Genomic DNA, 22484 nt, shown 5'->3' on the forward strand with positions numbered 1-22484 from the left:
CACTCCAGCCTTGTGATAACACGCCTGTATAGGTGTGTAGAAGTATTGTGAAGAATGTTCATTGTCAAAAGGAAACAGCCACTGTGTCCCATCATCCATGATGTCCAGAGAGAAAAAAACCCCAATGTTGTTTAGTTTCTTTATTGTATCTGGAAAGGAAAGATAGTACAAGGATGTAAGAGAACAGGGAAGAATTAGGTGATTATTATGATGTATTGAAAATAAAATATGCCTATATATATATATATATATATAAGGAATATATATATATAAGGAATATATATATATATATATGTACAGTATGGCAGGTACAAAAATCCCTATATATTGGTAATCATAAATAATACACTTCTTAGTTCTGGGAATATACCAGCATCCCTAAAAAAATAAAGAAGCTAGACTGGACACGAAACACAATACTCATAAAGGTTTTTAACACATTTTCAAGAAATGAAAGTCAAACTATACCCTTTAAGGTCTTTAAAATCATCTTTTAACCACAAGGTTAGTGGTTTGATCAGATGGTTAACTCAGAATTGCATTTTACAAGGTCAAATTTCATGTTTGTACATGACAATTGTAAAGTTCAACTTGACCTTAAAAGATATCATTAGGTAAGTTGTACAATGAGAAAACAAATAGAAAATGTTTCTATTAAAACGTGGGCTTTAAAGTAAATGCATTAAATACAAAATAATGTGTTTCTTGCGTCAGAAGAGAAAGTTTCGCTTGCTTGAGAGATTTTTTTTCTCTCTCCGTGAATCGGCTTGTTTGTGTTTCTCCAGGAATCTCCACACAGTCCCTGAGGGATCCCGTCAATGGAGCTCAATGCCAGGCCGGCTCGCACGACTCACAGAGACACACCGCACACTCCCAGGGTGAGAGCAAACACAAATTATGATGATTGTTATTATTATTATTGTTATATTCAGCATATGTAACACCCCAGTGCTGTCCTGTGCGGTGCATCAGTGCTGTGTGTGTGTGTGTGATAAAGACTGGAGACAATCCAAACGGCACCTTCCAAAGCTCACTAATTCACACGTTATATCTAGAATGTTTATTCAAATAAAGTGTCAAAGTAACGTGTCAAATAAAGTGTGGTTTTTACAATGATTCTTGCCCATTGCCTGAAGTATTTCTACATAAAAACACACATACAACGCACTGTGTCATATTTATTTTCCTGGACACTTTAACCTGCTGGAAATTCACTTTGGTCACTGCCTTGTGTATATATTTGGTTTCCGCTGTATATTTACCGTATTTTTTGCACTATAGGGCGCACTTAAAAGCCTTTAATTTTCTCAAAAAACGACAGTGCGCCTTATAATCCGAAGCGCCGTATATATGGATTAATTCTGGTTTTGCTTACTGACCTCTAAGCGATTTTGTGTGGTACAAGGCGCTCACGGCGCTAAGTCAAAATGTTTTAGTACGACTTTGGTAAACTACAAAGCCGCACCGCTTGCAGCATTACGGCTACCGTAGCCAGGAACGTCGCGGAGTAATACATACTGTAGCGACCCTGGGTCAGGAACGCTACGAGACGTAGATGGCTTATAGGGTGTTTATTCAAGGAACATAGAACAAGCTACTGTTGGCCGTAGCCTACGCCAAAACGACAACAAACCGCCGTGAAACCTCAAAACCAGCTTCACGTCTGCTCCGGGTCATAGCTCCGCCCCGAACCCGCGGAACACAACACACACACAACAACATCACTCGCTGTCCAATCACAGACACGCCTCACAGCTACCAGCTCGTGAGACGTTCACTTACATCCGGACATAACATTTCCCTCAGTCCGTTACAATACTGTGCTTCACCATAATATTACAGTGTGTGTAAAAGGATCCCAAAATACAACTGAATAAGGTTGGTAGTTATTGTGAATACGCTCATTAACGTTTGAATAATGTTGAGAATTATTGTGAACGCGTTTAATAAAGTTTGATCGACTGACTTATCTGACTGTTTTTTTTCCGCTTAATGCGCCTTATAGTCCGGTGCGCTTTATATATGAAAAAAGATCGAAAATAGACCATTCATTGACAGTGCGCCTTATAATCCAGTGCGCCCTATAGTGCGGAAAATACGGTAGTGTTTTAGTATTCGTATTTAGTATTGTTATTGTGTTTTATTTTTATCTTTTATTTTTATTATTTTTATTATTTTTGTTTTTATAAATGCTCTAATGTAGGGCTGCAACAACGAATCGATAAAATCGATTATTAAAATAGTTGCCAACGAATTTCATTATCGATTCGTTGTGTCGCGCGATTATTACGGCGCTCAATAAGTCACGGAGTATAAACAAAGTTGAGTTGAGCGCAGAGCGGCGCAGGAGAAACCAGAGTGGAGGAACGCTGCGTTGTGAGAGCCAATCAGTGCTGAGCTGCTCCTCTGTTGATGAATCTAATTGGCTGCTGCTGCTCACGTGGCGCTGGATGCGGAAGTCCTTCACGTCGTCGGAGACATTCACGGAGCTGAGTGCGCCTCCGGGTGACGTTATGAACCCAGACACCAGGGCGCTACATGTCACGACGTGTGTGGCATTTCCACAAGAGGATAACGTAGAAAACGTGGTTATTTATTCCGTGGCGGATAGCGGAAAATATTTTTCCACGGAGAAAGGCAACGGACATAAGCCACGACGCCACTAGCTGTGAGCGCTGCGCTGCGCGTGCAGACAACATTTAACGGAGCGAAGCAGCGCGTGAGCTCTGATCCCGCGCTCTTTTAATGAAGTAAAAATATGCTAAATCACATCGTGTTTAACGTACGGGTACTTTGTTAGTATCGCTGCAGCGTGACAGCAGCAGATGTAGCGGACTAACATTCAAGCTAACCTAACTTCCCAAACGCTGTGGACATCTGAACGCTGATTGGCCGAGACGCGACACGTCCCATCAAAGATGTTTTATTGTGAAGAGCACCACTTCACATTTTTTCCGCGTCTCACTGCAATCTCAACGGCAGGTGAAAAAAATAATAAATGGGAATGCGTCTCTGATATTGTTCAGGGGGCGGGGCCACATGGGGACCACTGCTCAGGAGAGGAAAGCTGTCAGTCTGTTTGTGACGGTTCATCACCATGGTGACCAGTGAACAGGTTCATCACCATGGTGACCAGTGGGTCTCCAGGACCTTTCCATGACTTTAAACCAAATGTCCATGATTAAACATTTTGTGAAAACTCTGTCTATACGTAACAAAGTGAGAAGATGGAGTATTTAAAATAACAATGACAATTCCAAAGCATACCGTATATATACTGTGTAAATTAACATTTGAAGAAAACAAATTTGCATTACTTTTCCAAATATTTTGGGATTTTATTTTTTCAATTACTTTTCTAGGCCTGCTAATAGCCATTTAAAAATTCCATGACTTTTCCAGGTTTTCCATGACCGTACGGACCCTGTTTTGAATAAAGGGTTGAAAATGATTTTTTTTGTTTTTTTATCCGATTAATCGATTAATCGATAAAATAATCAACCGATTAATCGATTATCAAAATAATCGTTAGTTGCAGCCCTACTCTAACGTGCACCCGCTGCTGTGATCCTGAAATCTCCCCACTGTGGGACTAATAAAGGATTATCTTATCTTATATTTATATATAGATATATCCAGTTGATTTGTCATTTTTAGAGGTACAATTAAGTGGTTGTTGTTGTCAAACTATTCCCTGAATGATAATAAGTCATTTTATTCTTGATATTTCCTACCAGAGGGACAGCCGATGACAGAGTCTGCTCATCCCACACATAGTATCTCCGTCCCCGTGATTCCAGGTAACATCATGACATCATCAGATAACATAAAGTGAGAGTGCGACACTTTACACAATTGCACTATGAAAACAAACTTCACACATCCATCTCATTTTACATGTTTTTATTCCTCGTGTATTTTTTTCTGTACATTTGTATCCTCGTGTGTTTTTATCATGTACAGTATTTGTCTATCTCTGTGTGGGCCATCAAAATAAATGTCTTTGTATAACAACAATGACAATAAAAACCTCTTTATCTTATCTTATCTTATGTGGTTTATCGCATTGACGTTATCCCTCAATGTTGCTTTTCATTCTCAGAAGAGGAGTGGACCCAGCTGCTGGAGCTCTCTCCTCTGTTCCAGTTGTTGAAGGGGGTGGAGCAACAGTTGAGGGGCGGGGCCTGTGGGGCGGGGCTTCTTCCAGGAGAGCTCGCTGGTAGGTCGTTCACACAGTTGGTGGTTTTATTTATTTTTATATACCAGCATGCAGAAAGTCCCATTTATATGCTCACGCAAATATAACCACCACAGCATAATCATCTAATTCAATCAAGCGTAACACAAAAACATCTGATTTCTTAAAATGTATTTTTTTTAGGATTCTGCATATTGAGAATAGGTCCTGTTATATTATGGTGCACTTTTGTGAAATTATTTTTATGTGTGTGTCGAGTCTCAGTCCCAATGAACGAAATTACACACATTTCCGAAGTAATTAATATTTGTAAATACACGTTTGTGTTCATGCAGCTTGTATAAGTATTGTGTATTTATGTATTGTGCACTGCCTGCAGGATTATGTAACTTATTTTCTAATGAAGCCCAGATGGTACTCATTTTCTGAACCTCATGACATTTGAGCTGTATACGCTTGTTTAAATCAAAAAGAGATACGGAGTAACTATTAAAAAACAGCGTTTTATTTTTATTGAACACACTCGTGGCCTCAATAAGGAAAACAGTCTTCACACCCCTTTGGTCCAGACTTAAATGTCACAACAAATATTAGATGACATTTCACGCAAACGTTCACGTTACATACAAACACAGTTGGATGTGTTACATAAAAATATATTACTTTCAAGTATTTGCCAGTTAACAAAAGAAGTGTGGTTTCTGGACACCTTTTATTTAACATCTCCAATGTTAACCTTGTTGTTTTATGCAAAACAACATATTTGACATATTTGTGGTGTATTCTGTATCCTGTATATGTCGAATGACGACAAGTCATAGCTGCAAACTCGAGGAAATCACTCAGCTATACACTACCGTTCAAAAGTTTGGGGTCACTTAGAAATGTCTTTATTTTTCAAAGAAAAGCACAGTTTTTTCAATAAAGATAACATTAATCAAAAATACACTATACATTGTTAATGTGGTAAATGACTATTCTAGGTGGAAGTGTCTGGTTTCTAATGAAATATCTCCATAGGTGTATAGAGGCCCATTTCCATCAACTATCACTCCAGTGTTATAATGGTACATTGTGTTTGCTAATCGCCTTAGAAGACTAATATCTGATTAGAAAACCCTTGTGCAATTATGTTAGCACAGCTGAAAACAGTTATGCTGGTGATATAAGCTATACAACTGGCCTTCCTTTGAGCTTGAAGTTTGAAGAACAAAGTTAATACTTCAAATATTAATCATTATCTCTAACCTTGTCAATGTCTTGACTATATTTTCTATTCAATTTATTTGATAAATAAAAGTGAGTTTTCATGGAAGACACAAAATTGTCTGGATGACCCCAAACTTTTGAACGGTAGTGTATGTTCAGTTAAAAAGAAAGAAAATAATTTATATTATTTTTTTCAGAATCCAAGAGTTTAGGGCTTTTCATGAAGAGCCTGTATATTGTTGTGTGTTCTCCAGAGAGAGGCCAGAGCTTCATAGACGTCCTGGACGCTCAGTGGGAGTGTGAGGGGGAGCTGGTCCCGTTGGACCCGTCGGTCCTGAACCCCAGAGAGTTTCTGGTGTACCAGCACGGACTGTTCCTGATGCACACGTTGCTTAATCTAAAACTGGTTGGTGCTGCTTATTTTCAACCTCATTGCATATTCTTTTTGTGTTTTTTTCTGTTTATTCATTTAAAAAGGTCCTCAAGCTATTTTTTAAAATAATCTTACTTCTGAGCCTCCGTGCAGGAAACCCTCGAACTATCTCGCTATCACACTGAGAGATTGCTTGTTAAATCCCATCTTAAAATAAATACTTGAAATACTTTCTACTGGTGTTTTTTTGGGGTTGTTTTTTTCTTGGTGTCATTTCCTTTGACACCGGTTTAGTTTTTATGGCCTGAGCTTCAGTGAGATTGTTGTAATAAATAAAAGTCTTTAAATAATTCTTTCCTTCCAACAGACTCCAGACATTTCACTTCATATTGCAGCAAGTCTCCCAAACAACAACTACTTCAATAACGCCTTCAGAAATTCTTTCTTTTATCAGGTAAATTAGAGTTTTTCTTTCTGTGAGGGTGTAATTTTAGGATAAAAAAAAATGTTGGACAGTTAATTGTAATTTAGGAATATTGTGTGTGACATAACTGGCTTAAATAAGATAATGAACTGACTAAAACACAACAAATACAGTATGCAGGCATATTAAATGAAAACTATCATAGAGTTGGATGCAAAAAATACTAATAATACTAATCTGCAAAGCTAGTGTTGTGTTCAGTCTCACCAAACGAGGTTTGTAGATTAGAGCGTCTGAAACCCCAAAAAACTGTGGTGATTAGTTTGTGTCTGTAAACTCAAGCATCAAACCACAGGTTCAGTTTCTCAATCGTCAAGAACATTTCCCGTGTTAGCGTGCGGTCGACGGATGTTTAACAATGCTCGTACAAACAATCTGGCACAGTAAGGGTTAAATATTTAAACGTTGCGACACAGTGCTGGCTCATTTGAGAGGATTACTTCAGAATTTCCACTTGTGCTGAAGTTAATTTAGAGAACCGTGTGTTCTATGCGACCCCTAATGGTAATGGAGACCTTCACTCTGCATGGCGGTGATAAATTAACTGACAAATTAACATTTTAAATGCAAAACAAAACACATCAACTCATAGAAATCTACTCATTAGTATGTAAAACTGTTAAAATTAGCTCAACTTTGACACACGCATGTTTATCTCTCTCTCATATATATATATATATATATATAGCCTATCAGAGTAAAGGAGGACACACTGTGTGTTGTTTAATCAGAATAGCTCATGCATTTTATTGATTTCTGAAGTATCTTTCCTTAAGTTGACTTGCAGTTATACAAATACTTTTATTTTTATTCTGCATTTAATACTTTGTATCCCGGTTCATGTCTTGTTTTTACTTTCATTTTCTCCTTTGACTTTTTGTTTCATTTACTTGTAAAGCTCTTTCTAACTTTGTTAATATATATATATATATATATATATATATATATATACATATAAACATTAGGTCTATTTTATTGTAAATATTTTTATTTCCTCAATGTGATAATGATTGATGAGAGTGGATCAAGACTATTTGTATCGTTTAAATATTCCATTTATTCATACAACTTTTAATACAGAACTAACTCTTTAGTTTCCTTTCCAAAGGCTGAAACAGATTGTACCGGGAAAAAATCAACGTGGCCCAGTGCATCTTTGTATTTATTTTTCAAACCCCTGAACGTGTTGCGTGTCCTCGTCCAGCTGCAGCGTGTTAGTGTCTCTGAGCGCTCTGTCCTCAGGAGGCCGAGCAGACGCTCTTCGTGCGTCGCCAGCGGCTCCAGTCGGTCGGAGGCTTCTCTCTGCTGCTGCTCCACTGTCTGGCCCACGTCAAGATTAAAGACATGACCTCCGACTCCAGTCCGGCCTTCCAGAGGCTTTTCTTCAAGGTACAGACTCAAACACTCAAAAGTGTGCATGAATATTTAAGGTTTTGAAGAAGAAGAAAAAAAACTCTGTAGATGCCAGAGAAGTTTTCAAATCAAGTTTGTATTGTTGAGTGTGATGCATTTTTTTTTTTTTGGGGGTGACAATGTCCTCTTTGTTTCGTTTTAATTCATACAGATACTGCAGGAATGTCTCGGGGAGCTGTTTCAGGCCAGACTGGGTGTGCCTTCCGCTGGACGGGGAGACAATCTGTGTGCGTTGTTCCAGGACCGAGAGGCGCCTTCGGGAGTCTTAAAGAGGAATCCAGACGCTCATGTGGACTCCCTGCTTCACACACTCCAGAAACCAAGCAGAGGATTACTCTCTGAAGATGTAAGAACTGAAGATTTCATCCAATTGTTAAACATGTCTTTAGTTATTGTTAATACTGTGCACACGTTTGATTAAATGTGCTTTAAATACATTGTTTTTCAATGCTAATTTAGAACATATACTTTGAAATAAACAAAATATATCTTTGAAAACAAAGTTTAAAGAGGTATATTTAAGTAATTTCACAGAACTTACATTTGAGGTATATTATTCTTTTCATATATTTCTTGAAAGTATACTACAGTATAATTATTAAATAAGTGTGTTAAAAGTTGAAAGTGTGACTTTAGTATACTTTTTATATATTTGCAGAAAGTACATTTTTTTGATGGTATATTTTAAATGTACTTTTGACATTCAAGTATATATATTTAACCGATTAATGAGTAAACACGGCTCTTGCATGTGTCTTTTTGTTTTTTATGGGCACAGGAAGTCGAGCGACTACAGAGGAAGTACGGAGAAACGTCTCTGCTCTCCCATCTTGAAGTACTTCTGAGAAAGAAAAGCTCCGCTTGAGAGAAATACACCCACGCTCTCGGAGCCAACTGCGCGCTATACTCTCAGATCCCTCCTCAAACACACAACACTCGTATTCGGTATAGTTGTTAAGGTTCAACAAAACCAAACGGTTCCCACTCGGGCTGGTGTTTCTCTCTCTCTGTCATCTAGTTAGACCTCTCACCGGACACCACAACTCCAGCCTGCTGCTGCTTAAACGAAATCAGGGATAATTGGCACCAGCTGTGCTAATTAAGCCTGGCATGTGAAACACGCCCACATCTCTGCAGCTGAGCACAGGCCACGCCCACTACCACACTCTTTATTGCAAGCGGCGTGGGAGAGGCACAGCTAAATTGGTACTTTGAATCCCTTTTTGTTTTTCTTGGTTTTTCATTTGTTTTTTAGTATAAGAGGTTTACTTTTATTAAATCCACACTCTAGATTAGTGTGCCGTGGTATACTGCACCCAAAAGCTGTTTGTCAACCACCATAAAAAGAAAAAGAAGAAGAAGAAGTTCTCTATACAAATGTCTCATGGCCTCCTCTCCGTCGGTTGCACCACCCACGTTGATCAGCTGAGCAATTATCTCTTGGAAGATGTATAAACATCTCTTTTCTCGATTGCAGGAACTACACCTCTCATCCACAAAATATGCACGCTGAATGCTGGGTGTAATAATCAAATTTTTTCCCACATGAGCGGGACACTTAATCCACCCCCAATAATTGCCTCTCCTCCTGGGAACTGAGGGAAAATAATCCAACTTCTTATTATTTTGTTGATTTCCTCCCTATTTAGCGTGAAATAAACCTATTACAATTTGAACATTTAGAACATTATTTTAATTTTAAATGTTACAAGCATGTTCACTGTAGTGGAACACAGGACTATTTTTATTTGAAAAGACAGAAAAAATATAGAAGATTAAAAAATAAAAGTTATGGCTGTAAAGTGATATTAAACCAATAATACATTCAACTTGATTATTAAACTAAATCATTCATCCATATGGATTGTTTTACTTGTTGGTTGAAGGATGGTAGAACACGTTCTAATAAAACTCAACCTCTTGTGTCCAGAACTAAATTAGATCAGATATATTTATTTTAATAACAGATATATTTATTTTAATGCTAAACTAATTTTTTGCTCATTCTTTATTCTTCTTCTTTTTTTTTTTTTTACATGTTTTATTTTTAGCCGTGATATTCGTAGAAGCATTTTTTTCTGTTTTTAATAATGCAACGTTCAGCATATTTATACACATTAACCCGCATAAAGTACATTTACGACTACTCCTTCACTTTTACTTTACTTTTTAAAGTGTTGAAATCATAATGCTAAACAATGTGTCCCACATGAACCACGGAGAAAGATCACATTTTAGTAAACACATGTAGAGTTGTTTATAAAAAAACATTTTTTTTTGAAAAAGAAAGTGATACAAATCATCTTTAATTTGGCTATCGCCACCACAAGCAGTGTATACACGTAGCATTCCTGTGAGGTTTTATAAGTGATACACAAACACAATTGAACATCTTGTTCATGCGCACACACACAAATGGGACATCTGTTTTCTATCTAGTGGTCGTTTGTCGGGAGGAGGGGGTGGAGTCGGGCGGGGTGGGGTCGGGGGGGGGGGAGCTCACGATAACAAGAGCTTTTCTGAGACTCCAGCGCGGGCACGTTGTCCTCACTTCAAGTAGGTGGCTTTGAGAGCGATGAATATGATGATGAAAATGACCCCGATAACAAGTGCGACGACATTAAGGATCTTGGCTGTCCTCGACGCGTCCATGGCTTCGGCTGATTTCCCGAGAGCGTTAGCATTTTGTGCCTTTAAAAAAAAAAAAAAAATACACACAAAAAACACATTAAAAAAGTATAAAAATTAGCTTGCGAGAAAGAAAAGTGTTCGATGGAGGACATTAGGTCATCGAGTACAGTCGAAACCAAACAAACACATCTATTTAATTTGTTGTGATGTGTCTAGTTTTTGATTTCAGGACCGAGTACAAAAGCAGCAGATATCTAAAAAAAAAAAGTTCCCTACCTGACAGGAGAAGACGATGGCAGCGATCCCAAGAGGCAGACAGCAGCAGAAGGTGTTAAAGATGGACCACGCGATGTAGGATGGAGCCGCGGCGCTGGTCTGGCCTCCTTCCATAGTTTCTGTCTTTGTCAGCGTTGTCGGTTCAAAGTCGAGATCCAACGGCTGCCGCTCGGTGCAACCCAGAGCCTTTTATCGGTCATGGGTGTGGCTTATCGGACACACACACACACATCTGGGCTGATGATGATGGGGCTTTTGGGGCGTCTCGTAAAAACTTGAGATTTACTGGCTGGCTCATGTTACACTTTCACATCCTTTGAGGGCGCCTCCTCGCACGTCATTAACTTTGCTGACAGTTTTTTTCTCTTTCAGTGAAAGCTCAGTGGCAAAGTTGTGATGCATGACGTCTGTTTGATACAATAGTTATAGCTCGACTTCTATTCTTCCACCATCCTGCAGAGGGATCCCTCCTCGTTGCTCTCCTAAAGGGTTCTTCACTTTATTCCCCGTAAAAGTTTTTTTTAAAAACTATTTCATGGGAGTTTTTCCTGATCCGATGAAAGGTCAAAGGTCAGGGATGTCGTATGTGTACAGGTTGTCACGCCCCCTGAGGCACATTCCTAATTTGTGATGTTGGGCTATGTATAAAATAAACTGAATTGAATTGAATACACTTTACTTAGTTATATTGTGTCATATGTTATGTCACATTAAAAAAAATTACATTTGTGAAACATTCATTCTTTTATTTAACGTAAAAAAGAACTTTGTCTTCTGTACCAAGCATAGACCGTATATAAGAACGGTATCAAGAATGACATACAAATGTTACCTTCTTAAAACTTCTTCTTTCTTCTCTTCATCTAACTGAGAAATTAAGGATATTGTGTTTAAGAATATAGCCCTTCAATCATCATATAATGAAGAATAAAAATTTAAAATTGCATAATCCGGGTTGGTGCTGGTTATTTCCATGGGGTGTGGAGTCAGGCAGCAGGGTTTGTAGTTGTTTGAACTCACCCTGCTGCATGATGGGATATATCTGAAGCCCAACGCCTGTGTACTCATCCAGACTGATGGTCGCCGTCCTGAAAACATCCACGTCTGTGCCGTCCTCCAGAGCCTCGCTGGTCCACTGCCTCCATCTCCCGACAACAGGCGTACAAGAGCTGAACCTTCTGCCTACAGGCAGGAATCAGACGGACCACAGAGACTCCCACAATGCAGCAGGAGGAGCGGCGTGATAGGCCCCCCCACAGTAGTCTAGATCATGTTATTCTTCCTGGTGAAGCCTTTAATACACTGTCTGTATTTGGGGAGCTCATGGCTGAAGGTCTCCTTTAGGTTAAAGTCACTGTTGGAGCAATTTAGTCTGACATTTGTATTTAGTAGTATTGTTTAATCATCGCTTATTACCTTCGCATTGAAAATGCGGAAGGTTATGTTTTGATCGCCGTGTATTTATTTATTTATTTGTATGCGTGTTACTCGCATAACACAAAAAGTATTAAACCGAATCGCATGAAATTTGGTGGGATGATTGGTTATTAACCGGGGACCATTTGATTAGATTTTGGGATCGATCGGGTCAAAGGTCAAGGTCAAGGTCATGAAAAGGTCAACATCTTCTTTGTACCATAGCACGGTCAATTTTAATCCAATTGGCATGCAACTAATGCCAAAATGTTTATAATGCAATGCCCAATCTTGTAATACGTGAAGAGGTTTTTTTTCTCATGATATTTTTATTTTAGTTTAATTCATTGCGAAATATATTTAGTTTGTTTCTATTGGTTCACTGATTGGGTAATACTGGGCACCTGTGGTTGTATGAATGTGTGGGTATAGGCACAGGACCAGCATGCACCGGGGTGGCCTATGGTTTTTCACCAGCACATGTCAACAGGCAGTGTCAACATTTTGTTTATTTGCTTGTTTGTTTCGTAAATAAATTATCAGAATAATGGAATAGCGAACTGGACATTACTTTCTTTTGGCTGCGTCAACTCCAAAACCCTCACAGTGCATCAGTGGCAATTTGATTTATAGTTTTGATTAATTTATTTGGACAAATGGCCTCTACAGTCACCCAAGAACATTAACTAAGGAGTCAACAGCAATTGAGAATATTTTCGATGAATAAGCTGTCTTGCGAAATTCCTATTCAGGTGTGCAACAATGGGAGGACACCGCGTCAGCCCTCCCCTGAGAGAGCACCGCTGATTGGTTGAGAACCATTAGACGTTCGTCATGTCTCACTTGTCATGCTGGTATGTGCAAAACAATGTCAGAACCGCATATCGCATATGACAGTGAGCCACATATGTTAAGGGAGTTTGAGTTAGGCTACAATATATATATATATATATATACACACACATATATATGTATATATATATACTGTATATATACATATAATAATAATAATTTATATTTATTTATATTTATATATATATATATATTTATATATATGAAAATAAATAAATATACACTACCGTTCAAAAGTTTGGGGTCACTTAGAAATGTCTTTATTTTTCAAAGAAAAGCACTGTTTTTTCAATAAAGATAACATTAATCAAAAATACACACTATACATTGTTAATGTGGTAAATGACTATTCTAGGTGGAAACGTCTGGTTTCTAATGAAATATCTCCAGAGGTGTATAGAGGCCCATTTCCATCAACTATCACTCCAGTGTTCTAATGGTACATTGTGTTTGCTAATCGCCTTAGAAGACTAATATCTGATTAGAAAACCCTTGTGCAATTATGTTAGCACAGCTGAAAACAGTTATGCTGGTGATATAAGCTATACAACTGGCCTTCCTTTGAGCTTGAAGTTTGAAGAACAAAATTAATACTTCAAATATGAATCATTATTTCTGACCTTGTCAATGTCTTGACTATATTTTCTATTCAATTTTCAATTCATTTGATAAATAAAAGTGAGTTTTCATGGAAGACACGAAATTGTCTGGATGACCCCAAACTTTTGAACGGTAGTGTAGATATATATATATTTATATATAGCCTAACAGAGTAATTGTAATAGCTCATGTAGTTCCAAGAGTCTTAAAAAGTAGGATGGGAGCCAGAGCCTTTAGTTATCAAGCTCCTCTTTTATGGAACCAGCTTCCACCTTCAGTCCGGGAGGCAGACACAGTCACCTCGTTTAAGAGTAGACTGAAGACTTTCCTCTTCGACAGAGCTTATAGTTAGGGCTGAATCAGGTTCACCTGGTCCAGCCCCTTGATATGCTGCTATAGGCTTATAGCTGCTGGGGGACGTTTAGGATGCACTGAGCACCTCTCTCCTCTTTTCTCTCTACTTATGGATGAATTTTCATCTCTCAATCACACGTTACTAACTCTGCTTTCTCCCCGGAGTCCTTTTGACTTCACGTCTCATGGGGTCATCGGACCCTATGAGACTCCATAGATCCCATCTGCCTGATGGATCATCGAGGTCTGGATCGTGGAATATGCCTACTACCAACTACGCCACTGCCCTGTTGAGACTCCGCCCACTGTTGAGACTCCGCCCACTCCTCCTCTCTACCTCCATCTGCCTGATGGATCGTGGAGGTCTCGATCGTGGAATATGCCTACTATGAACTATTCATACACTCTGTCATATTCATTGATTGTGTTGTTACTGTGTTTTAATTGGTGTATAATGATTCCTTCTGTACACATTACATCTATTGCACCTGTCCATCCTGGAGAGGGATCCTCCTCTGTTGCTCTCCTGAAGGTTTCTTCCCTTTTGTAAAGCACTCTGAGACAAATTTCTAATTTGTGGAAATGGGCTATACAAATAAACTGAATTGAAATTGAATTAAGTTGACTTGCAGCAATACAAATACTTTTATTTGTATTCTTTATTCAATACTTTGTATTCATGTGTGTTCATGTCTTGTTTTTACTTTCATTTTCTCTTTTTACTTTTTTTGTTCAGAATTTATTTTTATAAATGCGTCGTACATTCGGCATTATTGAACAAAAGGATGAGAGGAAAAGAGAAGACGAGCGATCAAAGGAAGCAACATCATGATTCATTTGCATTGTTCAACTATTTCTGCTGAAATTTCTGTTTTTTTCCTCTTAAAACCAGATAAAACCAGATTGTTGAGAGGTCACATGTGCTCATCGTTCACTTCACATGGCGTAACAGTTTTAAAACGGTAAGCACAGCCGAACTAGAAACTCATCTTAACTTGCGGTGCACTTTTAAAGTGCAGGGTTCATCTTTGGAGATAACCTCAGAAGAAAGACCGGAGCCGTGAGCCAGTGCATTTGTGGAAAGGCAGATCAAGAAGAAAGCAATTAATCGGCGACATTGTTGTGCTCCTACATCCGTCGTCCTCTGAGACACTTTGGCCTCCAGAAGAAAAAACGCTATGTACATCTCAGAAATAACGCTATAAATTTCTGTCCTGCTTCAATCTAAACATATTGCAGAGTAGCAGCTGTTTTCTCAAAAGCAATGTACAATGAAGTCTCAAAGTTCATTAATCTGACACACGATGCATCAGCAGCAGCTGGACATTTAATGATAGACTCTTGCTTTATTTTGAGAGCAATTATAAATGCTCTCTCGCCCTCTCTTTTTAAGTATTTGGCCTGTGATCTTTCTTTGCCTGCAACTTCTCCATATTTCATAAAAACTAAATCCGAGTGAGGAATGCGCATCAGTGTGTTGTTTCGCTGGACTCATCGGCTTTGTGTCAATGGAGATAAAGAACCTCACTGTCTGGTGGTTGTTGACTGGGAATCCGTGAGCTTACTGGTCGCTGAAGGATGAGGTCATCGCTCCCATTTCTTTGTCGGACACTTCGTGGAATCCCAAATGATGTTGCATAATGCTTATTCCGTGCTGTGTTTTTTTTTTTAAATATATTTTTTTTATCCAACAGCTAACCGTAACTTTACTTGAGGAAGTTTCCTAATAACAGAATTCATTACATCTGAACGACTACAACTTTTCTTACTAATGAATCATGTATGTGGTTTATATCCAAAGTTATGTTGAGTTTATGCATTAAAAGTAGTTTAAAAAAGTAAATGTGATAATGTGTAGCACATAGGAATACTAAAATACAACATTTGAATTTACAGATTATATAAATACTACTGTTTGCTACTAACTTACTTGATGGTATCTGTTACTAATAATACACATTCTTGAGATTACTAATTTGGCATTTGGACCACATCATCATCTTGTTTTCTCGTTTGTGCCAGTCCAAAACAATGCACAGGGCAAAACAACGACGTTCTTCCACTGTTGGACCCCTCTGGCTTTTTCCATTTCTTAGCTTGAACTTAGATCAAAGTATTTAAACTGGAGTGATTATTGGATTTAGTTCAACACAGTATCCCACTCTGAGGTGAAGAAGGTGTGAACAGGATAGCGTGAAAAGTCAAAAGGCTGGGTAAATAATGAGAATAATAATAAAATATGAATGTAAACCAATGCCGTGAATACTGGAAGGACAAATTACCGCTTGCCCAATTTCTATATTGAATTTAGATTACAAACTGTCTCTTAACTACACATATATAGGGCAATTAGGCAGAAATATGAACTGAAGTGGGATGCAAAATCAATAAAGTACCTTGGAGTGTTAATTACTCAGGAAATTCACAAAATAAATTAAACAAACGGCAATATAATAAATGATATGAAACAGAAAGATGTAAAATAATGGTCAACACTCGTATTGGATTTCAGTTCAAGACTTGAGGTGGTGAAAATGAATGTACTGTCAAGGTTGTCCTGCCTCTTCCTATCCCAGAGTCTCAGTTTACAGCATAGGACAAATAGATATCCTGGTTTATCGGCTAGGAGCAAGGTCAAGGGTCAAATTTAAGACGGAGGGATATAGCTCTGCCAAATCTCAGAGAATATACACGGCTCCATTGAGATGCATTGTTTATTGGTGCTCCCCGGAGTAGCAAGATGGGTGGAAACCATATTGAATTAAATCTGGGCCAATCTCAACCCCAGGTCAGGTTTAGGTGGAAAATAATATACTGACAAAAAAGGAGAAAACTCAATGATAGAAGCATCACTGAACATTTGGAAGGAGATAGTCAACAAATACAAATAGGAAGGAGATAGTAAAGTTCTGATTTGGCCCTCTCAGACCACCACGTTTAGACCGGGACAGACCGATAATACTTTTGTACGCTGGAGAGAAAAAGGAATAATGTATGTACACTTATAGAGGGAAGAAAAACCCTTTAAATCCTTTGAAAAACCTAAAATAATTTATTTTAGGAAATGGGGATCTGTTCACATATTTACAGCGAAGACATTTCTATGATACAGAAATAATAAATGAAAAAATATCAGCCGTCGGGAATGAAGTGATCGAAGTGTTGACGGGTGAATACAAACAAAACACCTCAAAGTTGGTTTCCAAACTGTACGGAGGCAACACACTGTATGTAAATCTGAAATGGGAAGTGGAAGTGAACATTAAACTGTCGAGGAGTGATTGTCAATCCATTCCATTCTATAAAATGGAGGGAATGTGGTTGGAAGAACTTAATCCTCTGTTTTATTACACCCCACATTGGCATTCGTCGAGACGTGGCTCGTCCCGGAGATATCCGACGCGGCAGTTACTCCGTTGGGATTCAGCATACACCGTCAGGACAGGACAGCTGATTCAGGCAAGCGCAGGGGCGGAGGGGTCTGTGTTATGGTTAATTTTTCTTGGGCTACGGACATAGCAGTACTAGCATCTCACTGCTCTCCAGTCCTCGAGCTGTTGACTGTAAAAATCAGACCCTTCTATCTACCGCGGGAGTTTACTGCAGTCGTTCTGAGTGTAGTCTACATTCCCCCCCAAGTAGATAAGGCTACTGCTCTGGATGAACTGTATGGAATTATCAACGGTCTGGAGAATGTGCACCCAGAGGCAGCCTTTATTGTGGTTGGTGATTTCAACAGAGCCAACATGAAGAAAGTCCTGCCTAAATACTATCAGCACATTGACTTCTTCACACGTGGAGATCAGACCCTTGACCATTGTTCTACGACATTCCGGGACAGTTACAAACCCCTCCCCCGCCCTGCTTTTGGTAAAGCTGATCACACCTCCATTCTTCTGCTCCCCGCATATAGACAAAAGCTAAAACAGGTCAGACCGGCTGAGAGGACAGTCCATCAATGGAGGGACGAGAGTGTGGCGACTCTCCAGGACTGTTTTGACAACACTGACTGGCTGATGTTTCGGGAAGCAGCAGATGGGGACATTAATGAGTATACAGACACTGTTTCCAGTTACATCCAATATTGCATTGAGGACATCGTCCCGAAGAAGACTGTCCGGTCTTTCCCTAATCAGAAGCCCTGGGTTGACGCCGCGGTCCGGACCCACCTTAGAGCCCGGTCTGCTGCCTTTAACTCCGGGGATCCTGATCAGTACAGGAAGTCCAGATACGACCTTTTGAGGGCCATCAAAGCTGCAAAGAGGACATACAGGAGCAAGGTGGAGTCCAGCTACCATGGCTCTGACCCCAGGCGCATGTGGAGTGGATTAAGAGCCATTACAGACTACAAGGGGAGGGGCTGCAGTGAGACCCAGTCCTCTGTCCTTCTTCCAGACCAGCTGAATGCTTTTTTCGCTCGTTTTGAGAGGGTCAGTGACCCCCCTGCAGCGGAGCTACCTGAAGGCCCAACCAGTGGTGTGTCTACTATAACTGTAGCAGAGGTGAGGTGCTGCTTCAATAAGATCAACCCTCGCAAGGCACCTGGCCCGGATGGCATATCAGGTAGGGCCCTCAGGGGTTGCGCTGACCAGCTAGCGGGGGTCTTCAGCGACATCTTCAACCTCTCCCTCAGCCCGTCTGTACTCCCCACATGCTTCAAACGGACCACCATCGTCCCTGTGCCCAAGATCACCAAGGTCACCTGCTTGAATGACTACCGCCCGGTAGCACTGACCTCTGTGATCATGAAGTGCTTTGAGCGGCTGGTCAAATCATTCATCTGCTCCTTGCTGCCTCCCACCCTGGACCCGATGCAGTTTGCATACCGGTCCAACCGGTCTACAGACGATGCCATAGCCCTGACCACGCACACCGCCCTCACCCACCTGGACAAAGGGAATACATATGTGAGAATGCTGTTCATTGACTACAGTTCAGCATTCAATACCATCATCCCCTCCAGACTCGTCTCGAAGCTCGTGGACCTGGGACTAAGCACCTCCCTATGCAAATGGGTCTTCGACTTCCTGACGGGGAGGCCACAGGTGGTGAGAATCGGTGACCGCACCTCATCTACAGTCATCACCAACACAGGCACCCCAGGGCTGTGTGCTCAGGGCCCTCCTGTTCTCCTTGTTCACACATGACTGTGTAGCTACGCACAGCTCCAACCTCATTGTCAAGTTTGCTGATGACACAACCATTGTGGGCCTCATCACTGGCAATGATGAGTCAGCCTACAGAGAGGAGGTTGCTACCCTGACTACATGGTGTCAGGATAATAGCCTCTCTCTCAACATCAGCAAGACAAAGGAGATGATTGTGGACTTTAGGAGACGGCAGGTGGAGGAGCACGCACCCTGCATATCAACGGTTCTGCAGTGGAAATGGTCAGCTGCTTCAGGTTCCTCGGGTCAACATCAGCAACGACCTCACCTGGTCTGCTCACACAGACAAGGTGGTCAAAGCGCCCGAAGCGCCTCTTCTTCCTGAGGAGACTGAAGAAGTTTGGCATGGATTCAGTCATCCTCACCAATTCTACAGATGCACAATAGAAAGCATCCTGACTGGGTGCAGTGAATGAGCACAGGAGGACCGCAAGGCCCGGCAAGGACGTGGGACTGGCGAGGCTCATCATCTGCGGGGCTCCCAGCCCTGGCCAGCCCCCACACGCCCACACCAGGAGGCCTGGCAGGATCCTAAAGGACTGCCATCATCCAGCCTTCAGCCTGTTCACCCGCTGCCTTCTGGAAGGCGGTACCGTAGTATCCGGTCTCGCACACAGAGACTGGAGAACAGTTTCTTCCCGAGAGCCATCAGGCTGCTCAATGGACACTGACACACGATCGACACTTTTGCACTCGACACTTTACACTCGTCACTTTACATACACTGTCACTTTCAGCCTTGTACTTACACTTACACTTTCTATTGCACTACCTGCTTTCACTACCTGCTACTCCCATTTGTCTGTAGTTTAGTTATTATGTGTATTATATGTATATATGATATGTAAGTATTATGTTCAGAGTTCTTGTACAGTGTGTATGTCATGTTATGTTATGTTATATTATGTTATGCTACGGTAGTTGTTGTGTGGTGCCTTGTCCTAAGAATTTCAGTGCCCAGTCTGACCCTGTGTCATTCTGTGTATCTGACAATAAAAGACTTGACTTGACTTGACTTGACACCAAACATAAATAATTGGGTGAAGAGCAGCCATGCTGGACAGAGTGTGTGTGCAGATGATTGCCAACCACTCACACATTTTCTGGACATGTGTAACAATACAAACATGCTGGGACCGAGTTATTCAGACCCTGGAGGAGATCCTATGCTACAAGACTCCAAGGGACCCACAGATTGTGTACCTCATGGGACTGATACCTGCCGACATAATTCAAAAGAAGGACATCTACCTCTTTGAAATCCTGATACTCACAAGTTAAAAAGGCCATGACAAGGAGTTGGATAAGAAGTGACCATCCAAGCCCGGGGCAGTGACTGGATATTGTGGAGGAAATAAACTCTATGGAAAAATGTATTTGAAAAAAAATGAGTAATGTTCTCAGCTGACCTAAAAAGAATGGATCATAAATTGTAAATGACCAGCTTGTAGTGAATGTGATAACATAATTCACCCTTGTTCCTGTGTTAGTTAGATTAGGATTAAATAATGAGGCACACACATGTGTGTGTGACTGTCGGATCACGGTCTCTTTAAGTTTTGTGTGTGTTGTGATGTTGAGCCCCACCCGGGGTTTGGTTAGCGCCATACATCGTATTCATTCGTTTTGTATTTTTGTGTTACGACAACGAACAGACACACACTTGTGTCAGGAATTGTGTTTGCCTTTTAATGCAACTTCACACTGGGTGACCCCTGACGCTGTTTTGCTGGCGTGATCGCCAAACGACCCACCATGGCCACGAACGCTGTTACCCCCAAACTCAAACCTCACCCCGGAAATCTTCAGCGCTGGTGGTTTGCTGCTCAGGCGGAGGTTCGGCACTGCGACACGGTACGGATACAGCGGCGGTACACACTACCAGGTCAGCTCTCGTCGCAACTCTCGAACGGTGTGGTGTGGTGAGTCTCCTGAAGCATCCTCCAGCGGATGCGCCAGCACCGCCAAAAACTGAACTAAGCAACTGAACTGTCCGTGTCTGAGAGAGAGCAGTCTGCGCCTCCTTCAAAGCTGGTGACGTGACAAACCGTCCGAGCTAATGGACGATGCTGGACTTCCTGGGTGAGCACAGACCCCTTTTTTTTTTCCAACTTTTCCAACTCTCTTTCTTTCAGCTCAACAGCCAAGCAGGGCGACTGCCTGTCATCGCGACTGGGGGGGGGGCAGTCCATCTGGTTTGGATTACAGCCACATGGCAGCGCCACATGGCACAGACCGCAGACCATCCTGAAGACGACCCAACTCCTAAGACCCTGTCTACAGGTCTGAAAATAGAGGATGTGCCACACCGGCAGTTGCCGGCACCACGCTCACAGTGCTCCGCCGGCCGATCTTCCCCCGGGGGTGGAGAGTTATGGGTGCGACGCCGCACAGCGCCCACCCGGTCCGGTCTCGGCCCGCCCGTGTGTGGCCGTGGCGCGGCGGTTTCAAAAGGCGCCGCCCGAAAACAAAAACCACTTGCCTTGCCAACGGCGCCTTTTGCCCAACGCCCCACAAGCCAAAGCCCCGCACCCTTGTTCCCCGCCCAGGAGTTTTTGGCCAGGGAGAGAGATCTGGTTGGCCTCTGCCCTCCTGGACCTCTTCTACCTCCCCTCCTGGTTTCCACACCCACCCCCTGGTTGACACCGGCACATGGTTGGCATGACGGTCGTGCATGAGTGCCCATTGGCATCGGGTTGGGGCATGCGGTTACGGGCATTTATCGGGCTTCTGTGGGGCTGTTTTCGCCTTCGGGACGGATCCTCTGACCAGCGATGCGCCGAGTGAGCCTCCGCGCGCGCCCGCGCCAGCCCCCGACCGCGGTTTCACAGGCTAACGCGGACTCAGAGCCGGTCAAAGAAAGAAATAAACTCGGTCAATGAAAGCACCTGGTCGTGCCGGTCCGTAGCCCCTGGGTATCCTCAAAGCCACAGACTGGGTGATGGAACTGCATCAGATGCCCACGCAGAGTTCAACCACCCTCAGCCCAGGAGCTCCCTTCCCTCACAGCTCCCCCGTTCCCAGCTCTCCATCTCAGCAGCGCCCTTGGGAGGCGGGGTCAAATGGGCCACGCCACTCCCGCCTCCCCGCCACCCTTCACGCACATCCTTTTCCTCTATCGGCGCTGCTCAGGTTTTTGTCCATCCTCGCCGCCACGGGGGACGCTTCCTTTCATCGGCTCCATTCTCATTCCGAGCTTTAGGTGACACACACGGGTCCATTGACTTGGGTGGGGGTGCCAAACATTTTTAATGACTCCATCAAATTGACACCAAGCAACATCGTTTGACGGCCCTGCAACCATTTTAGCCGCCTCGGGCCACCTCAGCACGTGGCCCAGCTCTCACTCCTGCTCCCCTGCTCCACTCTCCAGTCCCACCTCTCCCAGCTCCCACCTCCCAAAACTCTCCTCTGTCCGGTCCCACCACCATCCTGTCTCTTGTTGCTGGCCATGTTGGCCCTACTTGGGTAGTCTGTTCGTGATTTCTGAATGGTGTTCCGTGGGTTTAG

At 41.8% G+C, this 22484-nt stretch overlaps 2 protein-coding genes across 2 annotated transcripts in view; one reads left to right on the top strand and one right to left on the bottom strand.

Moving 5' to 3' along the window:
- The window catches only part of si:dkey-103g5.4 (uncharacterized), a 22903-nt gene extending 13397 nt beyond the window's left edge, over positions 1-9506 (top strand). Inside the window, exons 16-23 of the mRNA XM_056442063.1 lie at positions 786-878; positions 3738-3800; positions 4103-4219; positions 5662-5813; positions 6148-6234; positions 7507-7653; positions 7829-8023; positions 8456-9506. Of these exons, the coding sequence (XP_056298038.1) occupies positions 786-878; positions 3738-3800; positions 4103-4219; positions 5662-5813; positions 6148-6234; positions 7507-7653; positions 7829-8023; positions 8456-8542 (941 nt within the window). The 3' untranslated portion in view covers positions 8543-9506. The remainder of the gene's footprint in view (positions 1-785; positions 879-3737; positions 3801-4102; positions 4220-5661; positions 5814-6147; positions 6235-7506; positions 7654-7828; positions 8024-8455) is intronic.
- Positions 9507-9965: 459 nt separating this feature from the next.
- On the bottom strand, positions 9966-11479 carry LOC130210457 (interferon-induced transmembrane protein 1-like). Its single transcript, XM_056440778.1, has 2 exons — positions 10585-11479; positions 9966-10368 (listed from the first exon to the last, which is right to left on the bottom strand). The coding sequence occupies exons 1-2, from the start codon at positions 10696-10698 to the stop codon at positions 10225-10227; spliced, it is 258 nt and encodes an 85-aa protein (XP_056296753.1). The 5' UTR covers positions 10699-11479; the 3' UTR covers positions 9966-10224.
- Positions 11480-22484: the final 11005 nt, after the last annotated feature.

The sequence above is a fragment of the Pseudoliparis swirei genome, chromosome 20 (assembly GCF_029220125.1).
Source record: "Pseudoliparis swirei isolate HS2019 ecotype Mariana Trench chromosome 20, NWPU_hadal_v1, whole genome shotgun sequence".
NCBI lineage: Eukaryota > Metazoa > Chordata > Actinopteri > Perciformes > Liparidae > Pseudoliparis > Pseudoliparis swirei.

Bases quoted from the DNA above. Each gene is read 5' to 3' on its own strand.
- LOC130210457 (XM_056440778.1), bottom strand. From the start codon at position 10,698: ATGGAAGGAGGCCAGACCAGCGCCGCGGCTCCATCCTACATCGCGTGG. The intron at 10,369-10,584 runs GTAGGGAACTTT...TTTTTTTTAAAG, and splicing joins CCATCGTCTTCTCCTGTCAG to GCACAAAATGCTAACGCTCT.